The following is a 27198-nucleotide window of genomic DNA, read 5'->3' as shown; positions in this document are numbered from 1 at the left end:
ATAAGATCATGGCTGATCTGAAGTGGATCAGTTCCACTTACCCACCTGATCCCTATAACCCCTAATTCCCTTACCGATCAGAAATCCATCTATCCGTGATTTAAACATATTCAATGAGGTAGCCTCCACCACTTCAATGGGCAGAGAATTCCAGAGATTCACCACCCTCTGAGAGAAGTTCCTCCTCAACTCTGTCCTAAACTGACCCCCCTTTATTTTGAGGCTGTGCCCTCTAGTTCTAGCTTCCTTTTCTAAGTGGAAAGAATCTCTCCACCTCTACCCTATCCAGCCCCTTCATTATCTTATAGGTCTCTATAAGATCCCCCCCTCAGTCTTCTAAATTCCAACGAGTACAAACTCAATCTGCTCAGTCTCTCCTCATAATCAACACCCCTGATCTCTGGTATCAACCTGGTGAACCTTCTCTGCACTCCCTCCAAGGCCAATATATCCTTCCGCAAATAAGGGGACCAATACTGCACACAGTATTCCAGCTGCGGCCTCACCAATGCCCTGTACAGATGCCGCAAGACATCTCTGCTTTTATATTCTATCCCCCTTGCGATATAGGCCAACATCCCATTTGCCTTCTTGATCACCTGTTGCACCTGCAGACTGGGTTTTTGCGTCTCATGCACAAGGACCCCCAGGTCCCTTTGCAGCGTAGCATGTTGTAATTTTTTTCCATTTAGATAATCCAATTTGCTATTATTTCCTCCAAAGTGAATAACCTCGCATTTGTCAACGTTATACTCCATCTGCCAGATCCTCGCCCACTCACTCAGCCTGTCCAAATCTCTGCAGACCTTCTACGCCCTCCACACGCTTCACTTTTCCACTTATCTTTGTGTCGTCTGCAAACTTTGTTACCCTACACTCAGTCCCCTCCTCCAGATCGTCTATATAAATGGTAAATAGTTGAGACCCCAGTACCGATCCCTGCGGCACGCCACTAGTTACCATCTATGACAAAATTCCATTTGCCGCCTTGATTACCTGCTGCACCTACAAACCAACCTTTTGCGATTCATGCACAAGGACACCCAGGTCCCTCTGCACAGCAGCATGCTGCAATTTTTTACCATTTAAACAATAGTCCATTTTGCTGTTATTCCTACCAAAATGGATGACCTTACATTTCCCAACTTTGTACTCCATCTGCTCGACCTTTGCCCACTCAGACTATCTATATTCCTTTGCAGACTTTCAGTGTCCTCTTGCACACTTTGCTCTGCACTCATCTTAGTGTCATCTGCGAATTTTGACACATTACACTTGGTCCCCAACTCCAAATCATCAAGGTAAATTGTAAACAATTGTGGTCCCAACACTGATCCTTGAGGCACACCCACCGGTCACTGATCGCCAACCAGAAAAACACCCATTTACCTCCACTCTTTGCTTCCTGCTAGTTAATCAATCCTTTATCCATGCTAATATATTACCCATAACACCGTGCACCATTATCTTACACAGCAGCCTTTGGTGCGGCACTTGTCAACTGCCTTTTGTAAATCCAGATACACCACATCCACCGGTTCCCCAATGTCCACTGCGCACGTAATGTCCTTAAAGAATTCCACCAGAGTAGTCAAACGTGACCTGCCCTTCATGAACCCATGCTGCATCTTCCCAATGGGACAATTTACATTCAGTTGTCTCGTTATTTCTTCCTTGAAAGATTCAAACATTTTCCCTACTACAGAAGTTAAGCTAGCCAGCTTATAGTTACCCCCTTTTTGTCTACCTCCTTTTTTAAACAGTGGGACTCATTTGCAGTTTTCCACTCTGCGGGAACCACCCCAGAGTCCAGCGAATTTTGGCAAATCACCACTTGCACATTTGCTATTTTCCCTGCCATCTCTTATAGTAATGGGGCCAGGAGACTTGTCTACCTTTAGCCCCATTACCTTGCCCAACACTTCCTCTTTAGTGATAGTTTCTAGGTCCTCACATGCCATAGCCGCCTTGTCATCAATTTTTGGCATGTTATTTGTGTCTCCCACTGTGAAGACCGACACAAAATACCTGTTCAATGTCTCAGTCATTTTCTCATTTCCAGTTATTACATCCCCCTTATCTTCTAAAGGACCAATGTTTACCTAAGCCACTTTTTTACTTTTTATATTTGTAGAAACTTTTGCTCTCTGTTTTTATATTCTGAGCTAGTTTACTCTCATAATCCACCTTACTTTTCTTTATAGCTTTCTTCATGGTTTTCTGTTGACTTTAAAGATTTCACAATCCTCTAGTTTCCCACTAATCTTTGCCACTTTGTATGCTTTTTCTTTCCATTTGATACCTTCCTTTATTTCTTTAGATATCCATGGCTGATTATCTCTCTTCCTACTTCCTTTCTTCCTTTTCCTTTTCCTCTTTCTTTTCCTTTCTTCCTTATCACTAGTCTATACTTTTGCTGAGCACAGTGAAAAATCATTTTGAAAGTCCTCCACTGTTCCTCAATTGTTTTTGCTCCCAGTCTACCTTAGTCAACTCCTCCCTCATCCCATTGTAGTTTCCTTTGTTTAAGCACAAGACATTGGTATTGGATTTTTACCTTCTCATGCTCCATCTATATTTTAAATTCAACCATATTGTGATCGCTTCTTCCGAGAGGATCCTTAACTGTAAGATCATTAATTATTCCTGTCTCATTACACAGGACCAGATCTAGGATAGCTTGCTCCCTCGTAGGTTCCATTACATACTGTCCAAGGAAACTATCGTGGATACATTCTATGAACTCCTCTTCAAGGTTGTCTTGACTGACCTGGTTTGACCAATCGACATGTAGATTAAAATCCCCCATTATAATTGCTGTACCATTTTTACATACATCAGTTATTTCTTTGTTTATTGCTTGCCCATATTATTATCTGGTGGCCTATAGACTACACCTATCAGTGACTTTTTCTCTTTACTTCTAATTTCCACCCAAATGGATTCAATCTTTTTTCCCATAGAACCTATCTCATCTCTCACTACCGCTCTGATGTCATCCTTAAATATCAGACCTTCCTTACCTTCCTATCTGTCCTTCCGAACAGTCTGATATCCCATATATTTAACTCCCAGTCAAAAATCAAAGAACACTACAGCACAGGAACAGGCCCTTCGGCCCTCCAAGCCTGCGCCGATCATGATGCCTGCCTAAACTAAAACCATATGCACTTACGGAGTCCGTATCCTTCCATTCCCATCCTATTCATGTATTTGTCTAGTTGCCCCTTAAATACCGCTATCGTACCTGCTCCCACCACCTCTCCGGGAAGCGCATTCCAGACATTCATCACCCTCTGTAAAAAAAAACTTGCCTCATTCATTTCCTCTAAACTTTTCCCCATGCACCTTAAACCTATGTCCCCTGATACTTGACTTTTCTACCCTCGGAAAGAGCATCTGACTATCCACTCTGTCCATGCTGCACATAATCTTGTAAACCTCTATCAGGTCACCCCTCAACCTCCATCATTACAGTGAGAACAAACCAAGTTTATCCAACTCCTCCATCGCTAATACCCTCCAGACCAGGCAACATGTTGGTAAACCTCTTCTGTACCCACTCCAAAGCATCCACATCCTTCTGGTGGTGTGGCAACCAGAATTGTACACATTATTCTAAATGAGGTCTAAGTAAGGTTCTGCAGCATGACCTGCGAATTTTTATACTCAATGCCCCGACCGATGAAGGCAAGCATGCCGTATGCTGTCTTTACCTTAACCACCTGTGTTGCCACTTTTAGTGATCGGTGGACATGTACACCAGATCTCTCTGCCTGTCAATACTCTTAGGGTTGTACCATTTACTGTATAATTCCTACATGCATTGGACCTTCCAAAATACATTATCTCACAATTGTCCGGATTAAACTCCATTTGCCATTTCTCTGCCCAAGTCTCCAACTAGTCTATATCTTGCTTTATCTTGTTGACAATCCTCTTCACTATCCACAACTCCACCAATCTGTGCGTCATCTGCGAACTTACTAATCAGAGCAGCTACATTTTCCTCCAAATCATTTATATATATATATATATATATATATATATTACGAACAACAAAGGTCCCAGAACTGATCCCTGAGGAACACCGCTGGTCACAGCCTCCCATTCAGAAAAGCACCCTTACACTGCTACCCTTTGTCTTTGTCATGACCATCCTGCAACCATGTCTGTGTAATGGCCACCAAATCATACTCGTTCACGATGATTTGTGCCATCAACTCATTTACCTTGTTTTGAATGCTACGAACATTCAGATAAAGTGCTCCTATGCTAGTTTTTGTACCTTTTTGAATCCTAACACCTCCGTTAATTTCTCCTGAGTTCTCCATCCTTTTAACTTTTTTCCTAATTTTCAATGTTGTTGAAATCTTCTCTCCACATGCTAACCTGCTGCTTTGCTTTCCATTAACTGTGATACTTCCCGTAGTTTTAGTCTTCCCTTCCACCCAACTTGTTAGTTTAAAGTCCTTGTGACTACCCTATTTATCCTGTTCGCTGGAACACTGGTCCCAGATCGGTTCAGGTGAAGACCGTCCCAGTGGTACAGATCCCTCCTGTTCCAATACTGATGCCAATGCCCCATGAAATGGAACCCCTCTTTCCCGCACCATTCCTTTCGCCACATGTTAACTTCCCTAATTTTCTCAACCCTGTGCCGATTTGCACGTGGCTCGGGTAGTAATCCAGAGACTATAACCCTTGAGGACCTGTTCTTTAATTTAGCCCCTAGGGCTTGATAGCCCCCAAACAGGTCCTCATTCCTAGTCTTGCCTATGTTGTTTGTCCCAGCGTGGACCACAACAACCGGATCCTCCCCCTCCCACTCCAATATCCTTTCAAGCCGGTCAGAGATGTCCCTTACCCTGGCACCGAGCATCAACCTATCATGCGGGATTCATGATCTGGTTTACAAAGAGTCCTATCTGTCCCCCTAATTATAGAATCCCCTACAACTACCATTTGTCCTTTTGCTCCTCTCTTGAATGGCCCCCTGTATCATGGTGCAGTGGTCGATTAGTTCATCCTCCCTACAGCCCTTTCCCTCATCCACACAGGGACTAATACCTCGTACCTCTTGGACAAGGTCAAGAGCTGAGGCTCCTCGGTTCCTGAATTCAGGATCCCCCTACCTGCCTCACTTGCAGTCTCACCCTGCTGTCCCTGACCACCGACTAATTTAGAGGTACCTCATCTACCGGGTGTGACCGCCTCCTGAAACCAAGTGTCCAGGAAACTTCCCCCTCCCGGATGTGCCGCAGCATCTGAAGCTCGGATTCCAGCTCGTCAATTCTGAGCCCAAGTTCTTTGAACAACCAACACTTGCTGCAGGTGTGTTAACTGCAGTTCGCAATGGGATCTGTCAGCTCCCACATGATACAACTACAGCACATCACCTACCCAGTCATCTCTGCTTAATTAATTCACTTAATTAGTTTTGTTTTCTTTAGTTTTGCAGTGTTCTCTTTCAAATTTAGCACAGATTTCTGACCAGCCAATCAAGTCACAGCTTTTCTGTGACATCACTTTTCAGGGTTTTTTCCCGGAGGTTAGATTGATATTCTCAGCAGCTGCTGCTCCGCCCACTGACCTCTGACCTCTGTCCTGCACCTGCTCCCTGGAGGCTAGGCTGCAGATCCCCGAGGTAAGTTAGATTCTACTCACGGTGCTGCTGCTACTGTGCCCTCTGCCTGCTCCCTGGAGACTAGGCCCTGCGGATGCTGGAATCTGAAACAAAAACAGAAAATGCTGGAAAATCTCAGCAGGTCTGACTGCATCAGTGGAGAGAAAATAGAGCCAATGTTTCGACTCTGGATGATCCTTCGTCAGAGCTAAGAGCAAAGAAAATCAAAGTATTTATACTATGAGGATGGTTGGAGGCAGGTGCTGTAATAGGACGAAGGGAATGTAAATGAGGATGAAGAAGGCTGGGAGAGGTGCTAAAAGTGTCCATTAAGTGATTAGAATATATGAATGGCAGAACAGAGGTACAGATGGTCAAGACAGTTGCCCTGGAGGGTGGGTGGGGGGGGGGGGGGGGGGGGGCGCAGAAAGAGATTGGGAATGGAGAAGTGGAAAAATAGAAGTGAGAAAGAAGGATGATAAAAATAGATGAATGAGCTGAAAAGAAACAATGAAATAAAATAAATGGAAGTGGGGTGGGGGAAGTGAACATTGAGTTCAACAACTTTGATCAGAACATTTTTATAGTACATTCCCAGTAGTGTGACTGCCTTTTTTTGCTCTTTAGCTCAAAGTATATGGCCTCAATTGATGATCCTTTTGACATATCATCTCTCCTCACAGTTGTAATTGTATCTTTAACTAGAACTGCCACCTTCCCCTCCATTATTATCTCCCTCTCTATCTCATCTGAAAATCCTGTAAACAGCAATGTTGTTTGCCATTCCTGGCCCTCTTTAAGCCATGTCTCTGTAATAGTTTTAGTATCATACTGCCATGTTTCTATCTGTGCCCTCAACTTTCTGTTTTGTTTGCTGTACACGTTACATTTAAGTATATATCCTTGTGTATTACCAAACACTTCATCATTTTCTAACCTTTGTTTCCTCTGCCTTTCTGCCCAATTCACTAATTTTTTGCCTTTCATCTCAATTTCTGAATTCACCCTCGGTTTCTATCCTCCTGTCAAATCATTTAAATCCCTGCCCAACAGGATTAGCAAACCACCTGGCAAGGATATTTGTCCTGGCTCTGGAGGTGCAAACCGTCTGACTTGTACAATTCTCAGCTTCTCTAGAAATGGTCTAATGCCCTGAAATCTAAAGCCTTCCCCACTGCACCGTCTTCCTGCCGAGTATTTGTCTGCACTAGCCTCCTGTTTCAATGTTCACTAGCACGTAGCACAGAGTAGTCCATAGATTATTACTGTAACATCCTGCTTGTTAGCGTCTTAATTAACTCAAAATCTGCCCATAGGACTTCATCCCTTTTCCACCCAAGTTGTTAGTACTGATATTGCCACTCAAGTGGATAGAGCCGTGAAGAAGGCCTATAGTGTGTTAGCGTTTATTAACAGGGGGTTGGAGTTTAAGAGCCGTGGGGTTCTGCTGCAACTGTACAGGACCTTGGTGAGACCACATTTGGAATATTGTGTGCAGTTCTGGTCACCTCACTATAAGAAGGATGTGGAAGCACTGGAAAGAGTGCAAAGGAGATTTATTAGGATGATGTCTTGTTTGGAGGGTAGGTCTTATGAGGAAAGGTTGAGGGAGCTAGGGCTTTTCTCTTTAGGGCGGAGGAGGATGAGAGGTGACTTAGAGGTTTATAAGATGATGAGGGGGATAGATAGAGTGGACGTTCAGAGACTATTTCCTTGGGTGGATGTAGCTGTTACTAGGGGGCATAACTATAAGGTTCGTGGTGGAAGATATAGGAGGGATGTACGAGGTAGGTTCTTTACTCAGAGTGGTTGGGGTGTGGAATGGACAGCCTGCTGTGATAGTGGAGTCGGACACTTTAGGAACATTCAAGCGGTTATTGGATAGGCACATGGAGCGCACTAGAATGATAGGGAGTGGGATAGCTTGATCTTGGTTTCGGAAAAGGTTCGGCACAACATCGTGGGCCGAAGGGCCTGTACTGTGCTGTACTGTTCTATGTTCTATGTTGATATGGACCATGGCATTTGGCTTATTAACTCTCCCTCCAGAATGTTCTGCAGCCACTCTGAGGTCTATGACGGGGGAAGGTAAAATACCATCCTGTATTCACATCTGCAGCCGCAAAAACACCTGTTTACATCTCGAACTGTAGAATCATCTATCATTATTGCTCTTCCATTCTTGCTTGTACCCCTGTACAGTTCAGCCACCCGTGGTTCCAATGCTTTGGATGCATTTAACAGGAGAATAGTTATCCTGATTAGTATTCAGAATGGAATACTGTTCGAGAAGTGGGATGCACTTGGGAAACCCCTGTACTAACTGTCTTGTCCTTTTTGGCTGTCCAGCCTCTGCCACTGCATATTCTTAAACTACAGTGTGACCAAATCTATAACTGTGCTATCCATGAAGCTCTCAACCTCACGGATATGATGCCACTACTGCTCAAGTTCCAAAAACCCGGAGCTTCTGCAACCTGTGCAAATGGTTATCCAGGATATTGGGGTTCCCACATAGTACAGGATATACAGTCTCAAGGTTGGAGCAGTCCTGCCATTTCTTTACTTACCAAGTAACAATCTTGTTGCTGCTATTAAAACATACTACTGATTGTAAACCTTCTTGCCAATATTAAAAAAAGCTTTATCAATGATATTAAACTACAATTAATAAACCATACCAATACTGATATGACCTAATATTTAGTGCACTTGTTATGCAGTTGGTTTAGCCATCCATCAGCAGATCTGGTCGTACCGCATCAAGCGCTATCAGTTCTCATTTTCTTTTACCAAAATTGCTCACTGGTCCTGGAGTAAATTTGAGATTAAAAATAATCATAAAATGCTTCTTTTCCCTACCACCCAGCTTCTCACACCTGTCTGCCTTGCCTCTTCCACCCCTCACTCCACCAAAAAGTATGAAATTTCTTCGTCACTAATATCAAGACCATTTATCCAGCTACTTATGCTGCATTGCCTCCTTTTGGCCCCCAGCTCACGCAAGCTACTTCCTCCCTTCGCGGTATTCAATCCTCTTTCCTTCAATATGGCCTCTCTGAGCTTATCTGGACTACTAGATAAAACTCCTGCTTCCTCGATCTCCATCTCACTAAGCTGCTGACCACCAAACTTCCCTTTCTAAATATTAACATTGTAGATGGCTCCCTCTCCTCCGGTATTATCCCTCCTTTGTTTCAAAGCTCCTAGAAAAGGCACTCTTGACTGTACTTGCAAACTACAGTGCCAGCTCCACATTTTTCTTCTTTCCCTTGAATATGTTGTCACCTCCTGAATCTTTTGATGGATTCTAATGACTCGTAGAGACTGAAAATAATAAGCATACGTTTATCCAATGAATATTCTCATCATCTGTCCTTGGATGAAAATAATGCTCTTATTCAACCCAAGCATCTTCTGTTTTCCATTTCCACTTCTAGGTAATAACCATACCAATTTAGTCTTGTTTATGCTGACTTGGATAAAAATTCCACGAGAGGAGTCCTGAAAAGCTCTTATTTTTCCAATATTGTATCAGTGCTGGAAGTATATTTTCATTTTTAGTTCTTGTGTTTTATTTCCTCCATGGTAATCTTGACCTGCCTTTTCAGGAAAAAATGTTTGGTTAATTTTTCTTTAATTTTGCTTCTTTAAACACAGCAAAGTTTGTCATGGCACTAAATTTCTTAATGTGTAGATTTTTAAAATGGAAGTATCCTTCAAAAATGCAATGAAATATGCAAGATTGCACAGATACGTAATATCAGATATAACATGTTTAGTGATGGATTTTCATCATGCACTTGTGATAATTTTGTGTGCATTTTGTGTGCAGTGTTTAAAAGTGTTAAATATTAAGTCCATCTGTTATTTGGATTAAGTGGAACGCTTATCTTGCGTAGTGGTTAGATGTCTTCAGTATGTAAAATGTTTACCTTTTTTAATGATTAAACTAGGAACTTTATGAACACATGAACAGTTCTTTAGGAGGAAATGCATTAGAAGGGTCCCAGGCTTCCTTGGGTAAGTGAATTAAAATCACCTTATGTTTTGAAGGAACAAGCTTGTAGGCAGAATCAGTCTATTTATTTTCCATGTCTGTGGTTTCACATTCACAGGGCAAAAAAAACAGAGCTCCAGCTCCTTAAATAGCCACAATGTTGTTAACCATGATGAATTTGTGTGGCATTTATTCAGTCAGATGTTGAAACCACTTGAAAACCAGTTCCATTTACTGGGCAGTTAAAATAAGCTACCAATCAATAACCAGCAACCAGTTCAAAATCGACCGACCAATTTATTTCAAACCTACCATTCATATCGCACAAATGAATTGCATGATTATGTTTTCAAATTCTTGAATAATGGTGCTGTTTCCTTCATGGGTGGCTCCATCTCCATGGGCAGCATGGTGGCACAGTGGTTGACACTGCCTCACAGCGCCAGGGACCCGGATTCAGTTCTGGCCTTGGGGTGGTTGTGTTTGGAGTTTGAACATTCTCCCCATTTCTGCGTGGGTTTCCTCTGGGTGCTCCAGTTTCCTCCCAAAGTCCAAAGATGTGCAGGTTAGGTGGATTGGCCACGGTAAATGTGTGGCGTTCCGGGGATAGAGCAGGAGACAGAGTCTGGGTAAGATACTCTGACAGAAAGTTGGTGCAGACTCAATGGGCCAAACAACCTCCTACTGCACTCTACGGGTTCTATCTGTGATAATGGCAGGAGGCCCATCTTGCATCCCCACCATATGACAAAGTAGAAAAGGGTCCAAGTATCAGGGACACTGCGCAAAAGACAGTGACTTAAGGCTGAATATGAGAATTTCCAAGAACTGTTGTAGTCACTCATACCTATAGATTCATGGGGTGTGATATCTGAGACGGTTAGATAGCTTCAGACAGGTAAAAGAAACTACAAAAGATCGTGAATGTCGCCCAATCCATCACGTAAACCAACCTCCCATCCATTGACTCTATCTACGCTGTCTCGGCAAAACAGCCAACATAATTAAGGACCCCACCCACCCCAGACACACACACTTCTACCAGCTGTCAGGAAAAAGATTCAAAAGTCTGAAGTCACATACCTACCGATTCAAGAACAGCTTCTTCCCTGCTGCCATCAGACTTTTGAATGGACCTACGTTGCATTAAGTTGATCTTTCTCTACAACCTAGCCATGGAATCAATGGGTATCAGGAGCAAACTCTGCTGGATGGAGTCATACCTGGTACATAGGAAGATGATTGTCATTGTGGAGGGTCAGTCATCTCAGCTCCAGGACATCTCTGCAGGGGTCCCTCAGGGTAGTGTCCTAGCCCAACAATCTTCAGCTGCTTCATCAATGACCTTCCCTCTGTCATAAGGTCAGAAGTGGGGATGTTCGCCGATGATTGCACAATGTTCAGCACCATTCACGACAACTCAGATATCCTGGACAATATCCAGGCTTGGGCTGACAAGTGGCAAGTAACATTCACGCCACACAAATGCCAGGCAATGACTATCACCAATAAGCGACACTCTAACCACCATTCCTTGACATTCAATGGTGTAATCATCAATGAATCCCCTACTGTCAACATTCTTGGGGTTACCATTGACCAGAAACTCAACTGGACTCACCACATAAACATAGTGGATATAAGAACAGGTCAGAGGCTAGGAATACTGCAGCGAGTAACTTACCTCCTGACTCCCCAAAGCCTATCCGCCATCTACAAGGCACAAGTCAGGAGTGTGATGGAATACTCCCCACTTGCCTGGATGGGTGCAGCTCCAACAACACTAAAGAAGCTTGACACCATCCAGGACAAAGCCCGCTTGATTGGCTCCACATCTACAAAAATGCACTCCCTCCACCACCGACACTCAGTAGTAGCAATGTGTACTATCTACAAGATGCACTGCAGCAATTCACCAAAGATTTTTAGACAGTACCTTCCAAACCCACGACCACTTCCATCTACACCACTTGCAAGTTCCCCTCCAAGCCACTCCCCACCTTGACTTGGAAATATATCGCCATTCCTTCGCAGTCGCTGGGTCAAATCCTTGAATTTCCTCCCCAATGGCACTGTGAGTCAACCCACAGAACATGGACTGCAGCGATTCAAGAAGGCAACTCACCACCACCTTCTCAAGGGCAACTAGGGATGGGCAATAAATGCTGGCCAGCCAATGATGCCCATGTCCCACGAATGAATTTAAAAAAATGACTAACGCTACATTCTGCACTCTCTTCTCTATGAACAGCATGCTTTGTTTGTATAGCGCGCAAGAAACAATGCTTTTCACTGTATCCCAATGCATGTGACAATAATAAATCAAATCAAAAACCTTATGCAGATTCTTCCCTTGTATTTAGTTTATTAATCACCAAGTGAAGGCCTATTCTGGCAGTATGACTTTGACCAGCTCAGTCAGTTCTGAATTTCTGAATGGAGGGATCCCCTGTGGTTGTCCCCCTCCAAAATAGGTATATTGTTTTGGATTCTGTGGAGGGGGATGACCCTCCAGGGGTAAGCCACGAGGACCAGATCGCCTCCACGGAGACAGGCTCAGGGGTCTGGAAGGAAAAGAAGGGGTTTAGGAGAGCGATAGTTGTGGGGGACGCAATGGTTAGAGGCACGGACAGGCGGTTCTGTGGGAGTGAACGAGAATCCAAGATGGTAGTCTGCCTCCCTGGTGCCGGGGTACTGGATGTCTCCGAGAGGGTAGGAAGCATATTTAAAAAGGAAGGTAGTCAAACGGATGTGATTATACACATTGGTGAAAATGATGTAGGTAGGAAGAGCAGGGGGTTCATACGAGAGAAATTCAGGGAGTTGGGTGCTAGGCTAAAAAGTAAGGCCTCCAGGGTAGCAATCTCTGGACTGCTCCCGGTGTCTAGTGCAAGTGAGGCTCGAAACAGGGAGATTCTACAGTTGAACGCGTGGCTAAAGGACTGGTGCAAGAGGGAGGGTTTTAAATTCATAGATAACTGGGAAATCTTCAAGTCAGGATGGCAACTGTACAGAAAGGATGGGTTACACCGTAACTGGAAGGGAGCAAATATCCTGGCTGGGAGTTTTGCTAGAGTGTTTTGGCAGGATTTAAACTAGTGTGGCAGGGGGTGGGGAACAAAACAGTAGGTCAGTAAATACTGAGGCTGGGGTTGAGCTGGGGGCCAGGGCAAGGCTAGCTAAGAAGAGGAGCACTCTGGAGGAGGATGACCTGAGTGGGCCTGGAGGTCTGGAGTGCATCTGCTTCAATGCGAGGAGCGTAACGGGTAAAACAGACGAACTTAGGGCCTTAATGCTTATGCGGAATTTGGATGTGGTTGCGGTGATGGAAACTTGGTTAAAAGAAGGACAGGACTGGCAGCTGAATATTCCGGGGTATAAGTGTTTTAGGCAAGACAGAGGAGGGGCTAAAAAAGGTGGGGGAATAGCGATATTAGTTAAGGAGCATATTACCGCGGTGCAGAGGGTAGACAACTTAGAGGGGTCATGTACTGAGTCGCTGTGGGTGGAACTCAGAAACAGGAAGGGTGCAGTCACTATGCTGGGGGTGTACTACAGACCACCCAACAGCCCACGGGAAGTGGAGGAAAGGATATGTCAGGAGATTCTGGATAGGTGCAGAAAAAATAGGGTTGTTGTAGTGGGGGACTTTAATTTCCCTGGCACAGACTGGAAAGTGCTTAGAGCTGGGGGTCCGGACGGGGAGGAATTTGTAAAATGCATACTGGAAGGTTCTTTGGAACAGTATGTAGATAGCCCGACTAGAGAGGGGGCTATACTGGACCTAGTTCTGGGAAATGAGCCCGGTCAGGTCGTCAAAGGTTTCGGTAGGGGAACATGTGGCAAATAGTGACCACAACTCTGTTAACTTTAGGATAGTAATGGACAAGGATGAGTGCTGTCCTACGGGCAGGGTGCTAAATTGGGGGAAGGCTAACTATAGCCGGATTAGGCAGGAATTGGTGGATGTTGATTGGGAGAGGATGTTCGAGGGTAAGTCCGCGTCTGGCATGTGGGAGTCTTTTAAGGAACTATTGATAAGGCTGCAGGATAGGCATGTGCCTGTAAAAAGGAAAGATAGGAAAGGTAGGATTCGAGAGCCGTGGATAACCAGGGAAATTGAGGATCTGATTAAAATGAAAAGGGAGGCGTACGTTAAGTCCAGGCAACAGAAAACAGATGGAGCTCTGGAGGAATACAGAGAGAGTAGGAAAGAACTCAAACGGGGAGTTAGAAGGGCAAAAAGAGGTCACGAGATGTTCTTGGCAGGCAGGATTAAGGAGAATCCTAAGGCATTCTATTCATACGTTAGGAACAAAAGAGTTGTCAGGGAGAAAATCGGACCTCTCAGGGACAAAGGAGGGGAATTATGCTTAGAACCCAAGGGAATAGGGGAGATCCTAAATGAATACTTTGCATCGGTATTCACGAAGGAGAGGGGCGTGTTAACCGGGAGTGTCTCAGAGGGAGGTGTTGACCCGTTAGAGAAAATCTCCATTACAAGAGAGGAAATGTTTGGTTTTTTAGGGAACATTAAAACTGACAAAGCCCCAGGGCCTGATGGCATCTATCCTCGACTGCTCAGGGAGACGAGAGATGAAATTGCTGGGCCTCTGACGGAAATCTTTGTCGCTTCTTTGGACACGGGTGAGGTCCCTGAGGATTGGAGGATAGCGAATGTGGTCCCGTTGTTTAAGAAGGGTAGCAGGGATAACCCAGGAAATTATAGGCCGGTGAACTTGACGTCCGTGGTAGGGAAGTTGTTGGAGAGGATTCTTAGAGACAGGATGTATGTGCATTTAGAACGGAACAATCTCATTAGTGACAGACAGCATGGTTTTGTAAGAGGGAGGTCGTGCCTTACAAATTTGGTGGAGTTTCTTGAGGAAGTGACAAAAACGGTTGATGAAGGAAGGTCCGTGGATGTCGTCTATATGGATTTCAGTAAGGCATTTGACAAAGTCCCACATGGCAGGTTGGTTAAGAAGGTTAAGGCTCATGGGATACAAGGTGAAGTGGCTAGATGGGTGGAGAACTGGCTTGGCCATAGGAGATGTGTGGGGAGTGGTCGAAGGGACTTTTTCCGGCTGGAGGTCTGTGACCAGTGGTGTTCCGCAGGGCTCTGTACTGGGACCTCTGCTATTTGTGATATATATAAATGATTTGGAAGAAGGTGTAACTGGTGTAATCAGCAAGTTTGCGGATGACACGAAGATGGCTGGACTTGCGGATAGTGAAGAGCATTGTCGGGCAATACAGCAGGACATAGGCTGGAAAATTGGGCGGAGAGGTGGCAGATGGAGTTTAATCCGGATAAATGCGAAGTGATGCATTTTGGAAGAAATAATGTAGGGAGGAGTTATACAATAAATGGCAGAGTCATCAGGAGTATAGAAACACAGAGGGACCTAGGTGTGCAAGTCCACAAATCCTTGAAGGTGGCAACACAGGTGGAGAAGGTGGTGAAGAAGGCATATGGTATGCTTGCCTTTATAGGACGGGGTATAGAGTATAAAAGCTGGAGTCTGATGATGCAGCTGTATAGAACGCTGGTTAGGCCACATTTGGAGTACTGCGTCCAGTTCTGGTCGCTGCACTACCAGAAGGACGTGGAGGCGTTAGAGAGAGTGCAGAGAAGGTTTACCAGGATGTTGCCTGGTATGGAGGGTCTTAGCTATGAGGAGAGATTGGGTAAACTGGGGTTGTTCTCCCTGGAAAGACGGAGAATGAGGGGAGATCTAATAGAGGTGTACAAGTTTATGAAGGGGATAGATAGGGTGAACGGTGGGAAGCTTTTTCCCAGATCAGAAGTGACGTTCACGAGGGGTCACGGGCTCAAGGTGAGAGGGGCGAAGTATAATTCAGATATTAGAGGGATGTTTTTTTACACAGAGGGTGGTGGGGGCCTGGAATGCGCTGCCAAGTAGGGTGGTGGAGGCAGGCACGCTGACATCGTTTAAGACTTACCTGGATAGTCACATGAGCAGCCTGGGAATGGAGGGATACAAACGATTGGTCTAGTTGGACCAAGGAGCGGCACAGGCTTGGAGGGCCGAAGGGCCTGTTTCCTGTGCTGTACTGTTCTTTGTCCTTTGGCCAAAAGAGTACATTTCCTGTCCTTCGTTCTGTCACTTTCCTTAAATATTGTGCATCATGGTGTAAATTAAATTAAGCAGGAAAAGTAGATTGTAATTCAGATGCTTTCTTATTATTTCACCTGAAAACCTAAAATAACATTTTTCTTGTTACAATATCTGTAGGTGATTTAGTTTAAAATACATTTCATAACTTTTTCTATATTAATTTAAATATGCTACAACCATCATGATTAAGCCTGGGTTTACAGTGTTATCAACACTGCACATAAAGTTCTTGTTAAATACGTGTCATCATTGTATCACCTAAGTTTTGTCACTTCATCTCACCTTTTTTTTTGTTAAATGCGGCAATAAGGGTATGGCTGGAAATAACAGTGGCATGTACCTTGTGAATGTAATCCTAATTGTTTCTGGGAGTACAGAAGTAATAAAGTTATGATGGGTGTGAGTGGATTTCTGATAGCTGCAAGCACTCTATCAGAATTAACTATGGTTAATTAAGTACTTAACTCTGCTGTTACATGGACATGAGCTTCAGGTTATTTTTTACAATTCATTTAAGGGATGGATGTTGGCTTGGTGGCTAGGCCAGCGGGTATAAGACAAGGCTGGAGGGTCTCTACTTTAATGCCAGGAGTATTAAAGGTAAAACGAATGAATTAAGGGTGAGGATTGACACGTGTAATTATGATATAGCCATCACAGAGATGTGGTTCAATGAGGGGCAGGATTGGCAGCTCAACGTCCCAGGATTTAGAATCTTCAGGCAGGACAGGAAGGGGTAAAGAGGAGGAGGCATTGCATTATTAGTTAAGGAGGCAGTTACTGCAGGAAGGAGAAATGATATCTTGGAGGGGGCATCAAATAACGAGCTTGGGAATAAAAAAGGGACAGCTATGTTGCTGTGTGTTTATTATAGACCCCCAGCTAGTCAGCAGGAAATTTGAAGAGCAAATATGTGCGATTTATGAAGGGGTGTAAAAGTAATGAGGGTAATTATGTAAGATGATTTCAATTTTCCCAACATTAATTGGGATAGCCAACATGTTAAGGGCTTAGATGGAGTAGAGTTCCTAAAATGTATGCAGGAAAACTTTTTAAGTCAATATGTTGAGGATCCAACAAGGGATGGCATAGTGCTAGACCTAATTCTGGGGAATGAAGCCGGACAGGTAGTTGATGTGTTGTGGGGAGCATTTTGGTGATAGCAACCACAACATGGTTCAATTCAAATTTGTTATGGACAAAGAAATTGACAAGTTGGAGAAAAAGGTTTTGGATTGGGGAAGAATAGATTTTAACAAAATACGGCAGGATCTGGAACGCATTACTTGTGGGGAAGTCTACAGAAGAGCAGTGGGAGGCGTTAAGAGATGAAATGGGGAGGGTACAGGCCAAACATGTTCCCTCTCGGGTAATAGAAAGATGTAACAATCCAGAGAACCATGGATGACAGACATTCAGGATACAATGAGAAGGAAAAGAGGGACTTTAAACAAGTATAAGGGGAGTAAGTCTGCGGAGTCATTAGTGGAGTGCAGAAAGAACTAGATGGAGCTTCAGAAATCAATTAGGAAAGCAAAGAGGGGATATGAGAAAGCTCTGGCTGATAAAGGTAGGGAAAATTCTAGGATATTCTATAAGTGTATCAATGGAAAGAGGATAACCAGGGAAAGAGTAGGGCCCATTAAGGACCAAGGGGAAAATCTGTGGGTGGAGCAAGAGGACATTGGTAGGGTGTTAAACGAATATTTCACATCTGTCTTCACCCATGAGAATGAGGAGGTAGTTATGGAACTCGGCGGGGGGGGGGGGGGTGCTGTGAGGTTCTAGAGCAAATTGTCACAGGGAGTGACAGGTATTGACGGGCTTAAAAGTGGACAAATCTGCATCACCAGGGATTTGCCAGAGGACTGGAGAACAGATAATGTGGCCCCACTATTTAAGAAAGGTTGTAGAGACAAGCCAGGGAACTACAGACCAGTGAGTCGCTCATCTGTGCTTGGGAAACTACTGGAGAAGATTCTGAAGGAGAGAATCTATCTCCATTTGGAGAGGCTCGGTCTGATCAAGGATAGTCAGCATGGTTTTGTCATAAGGAGGTCATGCCTAACAAATTTGATTTAATTCTTTGTGCATGTAACCAAGTGTGTGGATGAGGGTAGTGCGGTTGATGTAGTTTACATGGATTTTAGCAAAGCCTTTGACAAAGTCCCACGTGGGATGCAGAGTGATCTGACAAGGTGGATTCATAATTGGCTTAGCGGTAGGAGACAGGGTGGTGACAGACGGCTGCTTTAGTGACTGGAGGCCAGTGACCAGTAGTGTACCACAGGAATCAGTGCTGGGCCCCCTATTGTTCATCATTTATATAAATGACATAGGTGACTATGGAGGGGCTATGATTAGTAAGTTTGCCTATGACACAAAGATCGGCCAGGTGGTTAACAGTGAGGTTGAGTGTCTTGGGTTACAGGAAGATATAGACGAGATGGTCAAATGGGCAAATAAGTAGAATTTAACTCTGAAAAATGTGAGGTGATGCACTTTGGAAGGAGTAATTTGACAAGGAAGTATACTATGAAAAGCCTGACTCTGGGAAGTTCCTAAGAACAAAGGGACCTTGGCGTGTTTGTCCATAGATCTCTGAAGGTGGAAAGGCAGGTTAATAGAGTGGTGAAAAAGGCACACAGCACACTCGCCTTTATCAATCGGGGTATAGATTATAAAAGCAGAGAGGTCATGATGTAGTTGTGCAGAACTTTGGTGAGGCCACAGCTAGAGTACTATGTGCAGTTCTGGTCGCCACATTATAGGAAGGCTGTGAACACGCAGGGTGGGGTGCAAGCGAGATTCACCAGGATATTGCCTGGGATGCAACATTTTAGTTATAAAGAGAGGTTGGATAGGCTTGGGTTGTTTTCTCTGGAGCAGAGAAGACTGAGGGGTGATCTGAATGAGGTGTTCAAGATTGAGGGCATGGGCAGGGTGGATAGGGAGCAGCTGTTCCCCTTAGTTGAAGGGTCAGTTACGAGGGGACACAAGTTAAAAGTGAGGCGTGGGAGGTTTGAGGGGATTTGAGGAAAAACCTTTTTACCCAGAGGGTGGTGACGGTCTGGAATACATTGCCTGGGAGGGTTGTCGAGCTGGGATGCCTCACATAGAAACTAGAAGCAGGAGTAGCCATTCGGCCCTTCGAGCCTGCTCCACCCTTCATCTTGATCATGGCTTATCATCAAATTTAATAGCCTGATCCTGCTTTTCCCCCATATCCCTTTAGCCCCAAGAGCTGTATCAACTTTCTTCTTCAAATCAGACAACATTTTGGCCTCAACTACATTCGGTGGTAATGAATTCCACACATCACCCTCTGGGTGAAGAAATTTCTCCTCACTTCAGTTCCTTTAAAAAGTACCAGGATGAGTACTTGGCACGTCCTAACATCCAAGGCTATGGGCCAGGTCATGGCAAGTGGGATTAAGTGGGCAGGTCAGGGCCTTTCATGCGTCAGTGCAGACTCGATGGGTCGAAGGGCTTCGATCCATCGCCTGCTTCTGCACTGTAGTATTCTGTCATTCTGAGATTCATTTCTTGCCCTTGAAGAAGTTGTTGTGAGCTGCCTTAACCGCTGCAGTTCCTGAGGTGTAGATACAGAGACAGTGCTGTTCAGGGTACATCCAGAGCACTGCTATACTCCTGACTGTTTGAGTAGTATTTCACAGAATGAAGAATAGCTTTTTTGCTACTATTCATGAATTTTATGGGCTACTGCAGAATATTGTAGTAGTTTTTGTCCTTGGTGTAAACATGGAGGCATGGTTTAAGTGCTCAAAGGTTCTTGTGCTATTCTGTTGGTATGCTTACAAAAGGAAAATGCTTTGCCATACCTCATACATCCATTAGTTTGTATAGTTTTGCAGTAAGTCTCAACAGGTTAAAGTCCAACAGGTTTATTTGGTAGCACAAGCTTTCGGAGTGTCGTTCCTTCAGGTGAGTGGGAGTTGTGTTCACAAACAGGGCATATAAAGACACAAACTCAATTTACAAGATAATGGTTGGAATGCGAGTCTTTACAGGTAATCAAGTCTTAAAGGTACAGACAATGTGAGTGGAGAGAGGGTTAAGCACAGGTTAAAGAGATGTGTATCGTCTCCAGCCAGGACAGTTCGTAAGATTTTGCAAGCCCAGGCAAGTCGTGGGGATTACAGATAGTGTGGCATGAACCCAAGGTCCCGGTTGAGGCCGTCCTCGTGTGTGGAACTTGGCTATCAGTTTCTGCTCCGTGATTTTGCATTGTCGTGTGTCGTGAAGGCTGCCTTGGAGAACGTTTACCCAAAGATCGGAGGCTGAATGCCCGTGACTGCTGAAGTGTTCCCCGACAGGAAGAGGACACTCCTGCCTGGTGATTGTCAAGTAGTGTTCGTTCATCCGTTGTCGTAACGTCTGCATGATCTCCCCAATGTACCATGCCTTGGGAGATCCTTTCCCGCAGCGTATCAGGTAGACAACGTTGGCTGGGTCGCAAGAGTATGTACCGTTTACCTGGTGGATGGTGTTCTCACGTGGGATGATGGCATCCGTATCGATGATCCGGCACGTCTTGCAGAGGTTGCTGTGGCAGGGTTGTGTGGTGTCGTGGTCACTGTTCTCCTGAAGGCTGGGTAGTTTGTTGCGGACAATGGTCTGTTTGAGGTTGTGCGGTTGTTTGAAGTCAAGAATTGACATGTTGAAGGCTCCGGAGAGGATGCCGTAGCTTCTCCGCTCCGGGGAAGTACTGGACAACAAAGGGTACTCTGTCCGCCATGTCCCGAGTTTGTCTTCTGAGGAGGTCGGTGCAGTTTTTTGCTGTGGTGCATCAGAACTGTCAATCGATGAGTCAAGCACCACATCCTGTTCTTATGAGGGCGTCTTTCAGCGTCTGTGGGTGTCTGTTGTGATCTTCCTCATCTGGGCAGATCCTGTGTATAGGGAGCAGAATCGCTGAGCAGAAACTGATAGCCAAGTTCCGCACATGAGGATGGCCTCAACCGGGATCTTGGGTTCATGCCACACTATCTGTAACCCCCACGACTTGCCTGGGCTTGCAAAATCTCACTAACTGTCCTGGCTGGAGACAATACACACCTCGTTAACCTGTGCTTAACCCCCTCTCCAATCACATTGTCTGTACCTTTAAAACTTGATTACCTGACTCGCATCCCAACCATTATCTTGTAAATTGAGTTTGTGTCTATATATGCCCTGTTTGTGAACACAACTCCCACTCACCTGAAGGAACGACACTCCGAAAGCTTGTGCTACCAAATATACCTGTTGGACTTTAACCTGGCATTGTGAGACTTCTTACTGTGCTTACCCCAGTCCAACGCCGGCATCTCCACATCATAGCTTTGCAGACCAGGATAAGTAGTTTCCTGGAATTTTCAGTAACCTTTCACTGAATGCATATAGATTTTGGAGAACACTAACAAGCTTAACGATGGATATTTTTCAAAGGTGATACCAATCCAAAAAACAAAATACTTTGACTGCAATAAAATCAATAACTTCTGTGAATGAGGGCTCAGAAGATGAGGGGGCGAGAGGCAGGAAGCACTTGGGTGTCCTTCTTCATGACTCACTGAAAGCTAACATCCAGGAACAGCAAGAAATTAAGAAGGCAAATGATATGTTGGATTTCATTTCAAGATAATTTGAATATAGGCATAAAATGTCTTACTGCATTCATATAGAGTCTGGGTGAGACCACCTCGCGTATTGTGTGCAGTTTTCATTTCTTTCATAGAATCCCTACGTAGAAGCATAGAAGATAGGAGCAGGAGGCGGCCATTTGACCCTTCGAGCCTGCTCCACCATTCATCACGATCATGGCCGATCGTCCAACTTAATAGCCTCATCCTGCTTTCTCCCCATAACCTTTGATCCAAAGAAAATTACAGCTCAGAAACAGGCCTTTTGGCCCTTCTTGTCTGTGCCGAACCATTTTTTGCCTAGTCCCACTGACCTGCACTTGGACCATATCCCTCCACACCCCTCTCATCCATGAACCCGTCCAAGTTTTTCTTAAATGTTAAAAGTGACCACTTTACCACTTTATCCGGCAGCTCATTCCACACTCCCACCACTCTCTGCGTGAAGAAGCCCCCCCTAATATTCCCTTTAAACTTTTCTCCTTTCACCCTTAACCCATGCCCTCTGGTTTTTTTCTCCCCTAGCCTCAGCGGAAAAAGCCTGTTTGCATTCACTCTATCTATACCCATCAAAATCTTATACACCTCTATCAAATCTCCCCTCAATCTTCTACACTCCAGGGAATAAAGTCCCAACCTATTCAATCTCTCTCTGTAACTCAGCTTCTCAAGTCCCGGCAACATCCTTGTGAACCTTCTCTGCACTCTTTCAACCTTATTTACATCCTTCCTGTAACTAGGTGACCAAAACTGTACACAATACTCCAAATTCGGCCTCACCAATGCCTTATATAACCTTACCATAACACTCCAACTTTTATACTCGATACTCCGATTTATAAAGGCCAATGTACCATACGCACTCTTTACAACCCTATCCACCTGTGACGTCACTTTTAGGGAATTCTGTACCTGTATTCCCAGATCCCTCTGTTCAACTGCACTCTTCAGAGTCCTACCATTTACCCTGTACGTTCTACTTTGGTTTGTCCTTCCAATGTGCAATATCACAGAAGACAGAGGGTGGTAGTGGAAGGGTCTTTTTCCGGCTGGAGGCCTGTGACTAGTGGTGTTCCGCAGGGCTCTGTATTGGGACCTCTGCTGTTTGTGATTTATATAAACGATCTGGAAGAAGGTGTAACTGGGGTGATCAGTAAGTTTGTGGACGACACAAAATTGGCAGGACTTGCAGATAATGAGGAGCATTGTCTGAAGCTACAGAAGGAGAGACGAAGGATGAGAGGTGACCTGATAGAGGTTTACAAGATGTTGAGGGGTCTGGATAGGGTGGACTCTCAGAGGCTATTTCCAAGGGCTGAAATGGTTGCTACGAGAGGACACAGGTTTAAGGTGCTGGGGGGTAGGTACAGGGGGGATGTCAGGGGTAAGTTTTTCACTCAGAGGGTGGTGGGTGAGTGGAATCGGCTGACGTCAGTGGTGGTGGAGGCAAACTCGTTGGGGTCTTTTAAGAGACTTCTGGATGAGTACATGGGATTTAATGGGATTGAGGGCTATAGATAGGCCTAGAGGTGGGGATGTGATCGGCGCAACTTGTGGGCCGAAGGGCCTGTTTGTGCTGTGGCTTTCTATGTTCTATGATATAGATAGGCTGGAAATTTGGGCAAAGAAATGGCAGATGAAGTTCAATCCTGATAAATGCGAAGTGATGCATTTTGGTAGAAGTAATGTAGGGAGGAGCTATACGATAAATGGCAGAACCATAAAGGGTGTAGATACGCAGAGGGACCTGGGTGTGCAAGTCCACAGATCCTTGAAGGTGACGTCACAGGTGGAGAAGGTGGTGAAGAAGACATATGGCATGCTTGCCTTTATAGGACGGGGCATAGAGTATAAGAGTTGGGGTCTGATGTTGCAGATGTATAGAACGTTGGTTCGGCCGCATTTGGAATACTGCGTCCAGTTCTGGTCGCCACACTACCAGAAGGACGTGGAGGCTTTGGAGAGAGTACAGAGGAGGTTTACCAGGATGTTGCCTGGTATGGAGGGGCTTAGTTATGAGTAGAGATTGGGTAAACTGGGGTTGTTCTCACTGGAAAGACGGAGGATGAGGGGTGACCTAATAGAGGTGTATAAAATTATGAAAGGCATAGATAGGGTGAACGGTGGGAAGCTTTTCCCCAGGTCGGTGGTGACGTTCACGAGGGGTCATAGGTTCAAGGTGAAGGGGGGGGAGGTTTAAGACAGATATCAGAAGGACATATTTTACACAGAGGGTGGTGGGGGCCTGGAATGCGCTGCCAGGCAAGGTGGTGGAGGCGGACACACTGGGAACGTTTAAGACTTATCTAGATAGCCATATGAACAGAGTGGGAATGGAGGGATACAAAAGAATGGTCTAGTTTGGACCAGGGAGCGGCACGGGCTTGGAGGGCCGAAGGGCCTGTTCCTGTGCTGTATTGTTCTTTGTTCTCTCATCCTACGTTTCTCCATGGTGAAAAGACCGAGCTCCCTCAGCCTATCGTCATAAGGCATGCCACTCAATCCAGGCAACATCCTTGTAAATCTCCTCTGCACCCTTTCAATCTTTTCCACATCCTTCCTATAGTGAGGCGACCAGAACTGAGCACAGTACTCCAAGTGGGGTCTGACGAGGGTCTTATATAGCTGCATCATTATCCCCGGACTCCTAAACTCAATCCCTCGATTGATAAAGGCCAGCGCTCTATGCGCCTTCTTAACCACCTCCTCCACCTGCGGGGCCGATTTTAGAGTCCTATGGACCCGGACCCCAAGGTCCTTCTGATCCTCTACCGTACTAAGAGTCTTTCCCTTTATATTGTATTCCTTCATCCTTACACCCTCTTTCAGCCTCTTTCACCCTCTTTCAGCCTCTTTCACCCTCTTTCAGCCTCATTCACACTCCTTCACCCTCCTACACCCTCTTCCACCCTCCTTCACCCTCCTTCACCCTCCTTCACCCTCTTACACTTTCTTTCACCCTCTTCCACCCTCCTTCACCCTCCTTCACCCTCTTTCACCCTCCTTCACCCTCTTACACTTTCTTTCACCCTCTTTCACTCTCCTTCACCCTCCTTCACCCTCTTACACCCTCCTTCACCCTCTTTCAGCCTCCTTCAACCTCTTACACCCTCTTTCACCCTCTTTCACCCTCCTTCACCCTCATTCACCCACTTAAACCCTCCTTCACACTCTTTCACCCTCTTTCAGCCTCTTACACCCTCTTTCAGCCTCTTCCACCCTCCTTCACCCTCCTTCACCCTCTTACTCCCTCCTTCACCCTCTTTCAGCCTCCTTCAACCTCTTACACCCTCTTTCACCCTCCTTCACCCTGTTACACTTTCTTTCACCCTCTTTCACCCTCCTTCACCCTCCTTCACCCTTCTTCACTCTCTTACACTTTCTTTCACCCTCTTTCACCATCCTTCACCCTCCTTCACCCTTCTTCACCCTCTTACACCCTCCTTCACCCTCTTTCAGCCTCCTTCAACCTCTTACACCCTCTTTCACCCTCCTTCACCCTCTTACACTTTCTTTCACCCTCCTTCACCCTCCTTCACCCTCTTACACTTTCTTTCACCCTCTTCCACCCTCCTTCACCCTCCTTCACCCACTTAAACCCTCCTTCACACTCTTTCACCCTCTTTCAGCCTCTTACACCCTCTTTCACCCTCTTTCAGCCTCTTTCAGCCTCTTTCACCCTCCTTCACCCTCCTTCACCCTCCTTCACCCTCCTTCACCCACGTTCAGCCTCCATCACCCTCTTACACCCTCTTACACCCTCTTACACCCTCCTTCACCCTCCTTCACCCTCCTTCACCCTCTTTCACACTCGTTCACCCTTCTTCACCCTCTTTCACCCGCTTTCACCCTCTTTCACCCTCTTTCAGCCTCTTTCAGCCTCCATCACCCTCTTACACCTTCTGACAGCCTCCTTCACCCTCTTACACCCTCCTTCACCCTCCTTCACCCACTTTCAGCCTCCATCACCCTCTTACACCTTCTTTCACCCTCCTTCAACCTCCTTCATCCACCTTCACCCTCTTACACCCTCCTTCACCCTCTTTCAGCCTACTTCACCCTCTTTCACCCTTCTTCACCCTCCTTCACCCTTCTTCACCCTTCTTCACCCTCTTTCACCCTCCTTCACCCTCTTTCAGCCTCCTACACCCTCTTTCACCCTCCTTCAACCTCTTTCAGCCTCCTTCACCCTCTTACACCCTCTTTCAGCCGCCTTCACCCTCTTACTCCCTCCTTCAACCTCTTTCACCCTCTTTCAGCCTGCATCACCCTCCTTGACCCTTCTTCACCCTCTTTCACCCTTCTTCACCCTCCTTCACCCTTCTTCACCCTCTTTCACCCTTCTTCACCCTCCTTCACCCTCTTTCACCCTTCTTCACCCTCTTTCACCCTCTTTCACCCTCTTTCACCCTCGTTCACCCTCCTTCACCCTCTTTCAGCCTCCTTCACCCTCTTTCACCCTCTTTCACCCTCCTTCACCCTCCTTCACCCTCCTTCACCCTCCTTCACCCTCCTTCACCCTCCTTCACCCTCCTTCACCCTCCTTCACCCTCCTTCACCCTCTTTCACCTTCTTTCAGCCTCCTTCACCCACTTTCAGCCTCTTTCAGCCTCTTACACCCTGCTTCACCCCTCTTCACACTCTTTCACCCTCCTTCAACCTCTTACACCCTCTTTCACCCTCCTTCACCCTCTTACACTTTCTTTCACCCTCCTTCACCCTCCTTCACCCTCCTTCACCCTCTTTCAGCCTCCTTCAACCTCTTACACTTTCTTTCACCCTCTTCCACCCTCCTTCACCCTCCTTCACCCTCCTTCACCCTCTTACACCCTCCTTCACCCTCTTTCAGCCTCCTTCAACCTCTTACACCCTCTTTCACCCTCCTTCACCCTCTTACACTTTCTTTCACCCTCATTCACACTCCTTCACCCTCCTACACCCTCTTTCACCCTCCTTCACCCACGTTCAGCCTCCATCACCCTCTTACACCTTCTTTCAGCCTCCTTCACCCTCGTTCACCCTCGTTCACCCTTCTTCACCCTCTTTCAGCCTCCTTCAGACTCCATCACCCTCTTACACCTTCTTACAGCCTCCTTCACCCTCTTACACTATTTGACCTGCCAAAATGGACCACTACGCATTTATCTGGGTTGAAGTCCATCTGCCACTTGTCTGCCCAGTCTTGCATCCTATCTATGTCCCTCTGTAACTTCTGACATCCCTCCAGACTATCCACAACCCTACCAACCTTCGTGTCGTCGGCAAACTTACCAACCCATCCCTCCACTTTGTCATCCAGGTCATTTATGAAAATGACAAACAGCAAGGGTCCCAGAACAGATCCCTGGGGCACACCACTGGTGACCGACCTCCAATTAGAAAAAGACCCATCTATACACACACTCTGCCTCCTTTGGGCAAGCCAGTTCTGGATCCACAGGGCAGCAGCCCCTTGGATCCCATGCCCTCTCACTTTTTCTAGAAACCTTGCATGGGGGACCTTATCAAACGCCTTGCTAAAATCCATATGAACCACACCTACCGCTTCCCCTTTGTCAATGTGTTTCGTCACATTTTCGAAGAACTCCACCAGGCTCGTAAGGCACGATCTGCCTTTGACAAAGCCATGCTGAGTATTCTTGAGCATACTAAACCTCTCTAAATGCTCATAAATCTTGTCCCTCAGGATCTTCTCCATCAGTTTACCAACCACTGAGGTTAGACTCACCAGTCGGTAATTACCTGGGCTATCCCTATTCCCCTTCTTGAAAATAGGAACCACAT

General features: G+C 45.7%; 1 protein-coding gene across 1 annotated transcript in view; it reads left to right on the top strand.

Annotated features, from left to right (window-relative positions):
* The window catches only part of avl9 (AVL9 homolog (S. cerevisiase)), a 208910-nt gene that overhangs the window by 45931 nt on the left and 135781 nt on the right, over positions 1–27198 (top strand). Inside the window, exon 6 of the mRNA XM_078216972.1 lies at positions 9583–9649. Coding sequence (XP_078073098.1) covers positions 9583–9649 — 67 coding nt within the window. The remainder of the gene's footprint in view (positions 1–9582; positions 9650–27198) is intronic.

This window comes from Mustelus asterias, chromosome 7 (genome assembly GCF_964213995.1).
Source record: "Mustelus asterias chromosome 7, sMusAst1.hap1.1, whole genome shotgun sequence".
Classification (NCBI taxonomy): domain Eukaryota; kingdom Metazoa; phylum Chordata; class Chondrichthyes; order Carcharhiniformes; family Triakidae; genus Mustelus; species Mustelus asterias.
Note: the sequence above shows the minus strand (reverse complement) of the source record. Positions and strands in the feature narration are given on the sequence as shown.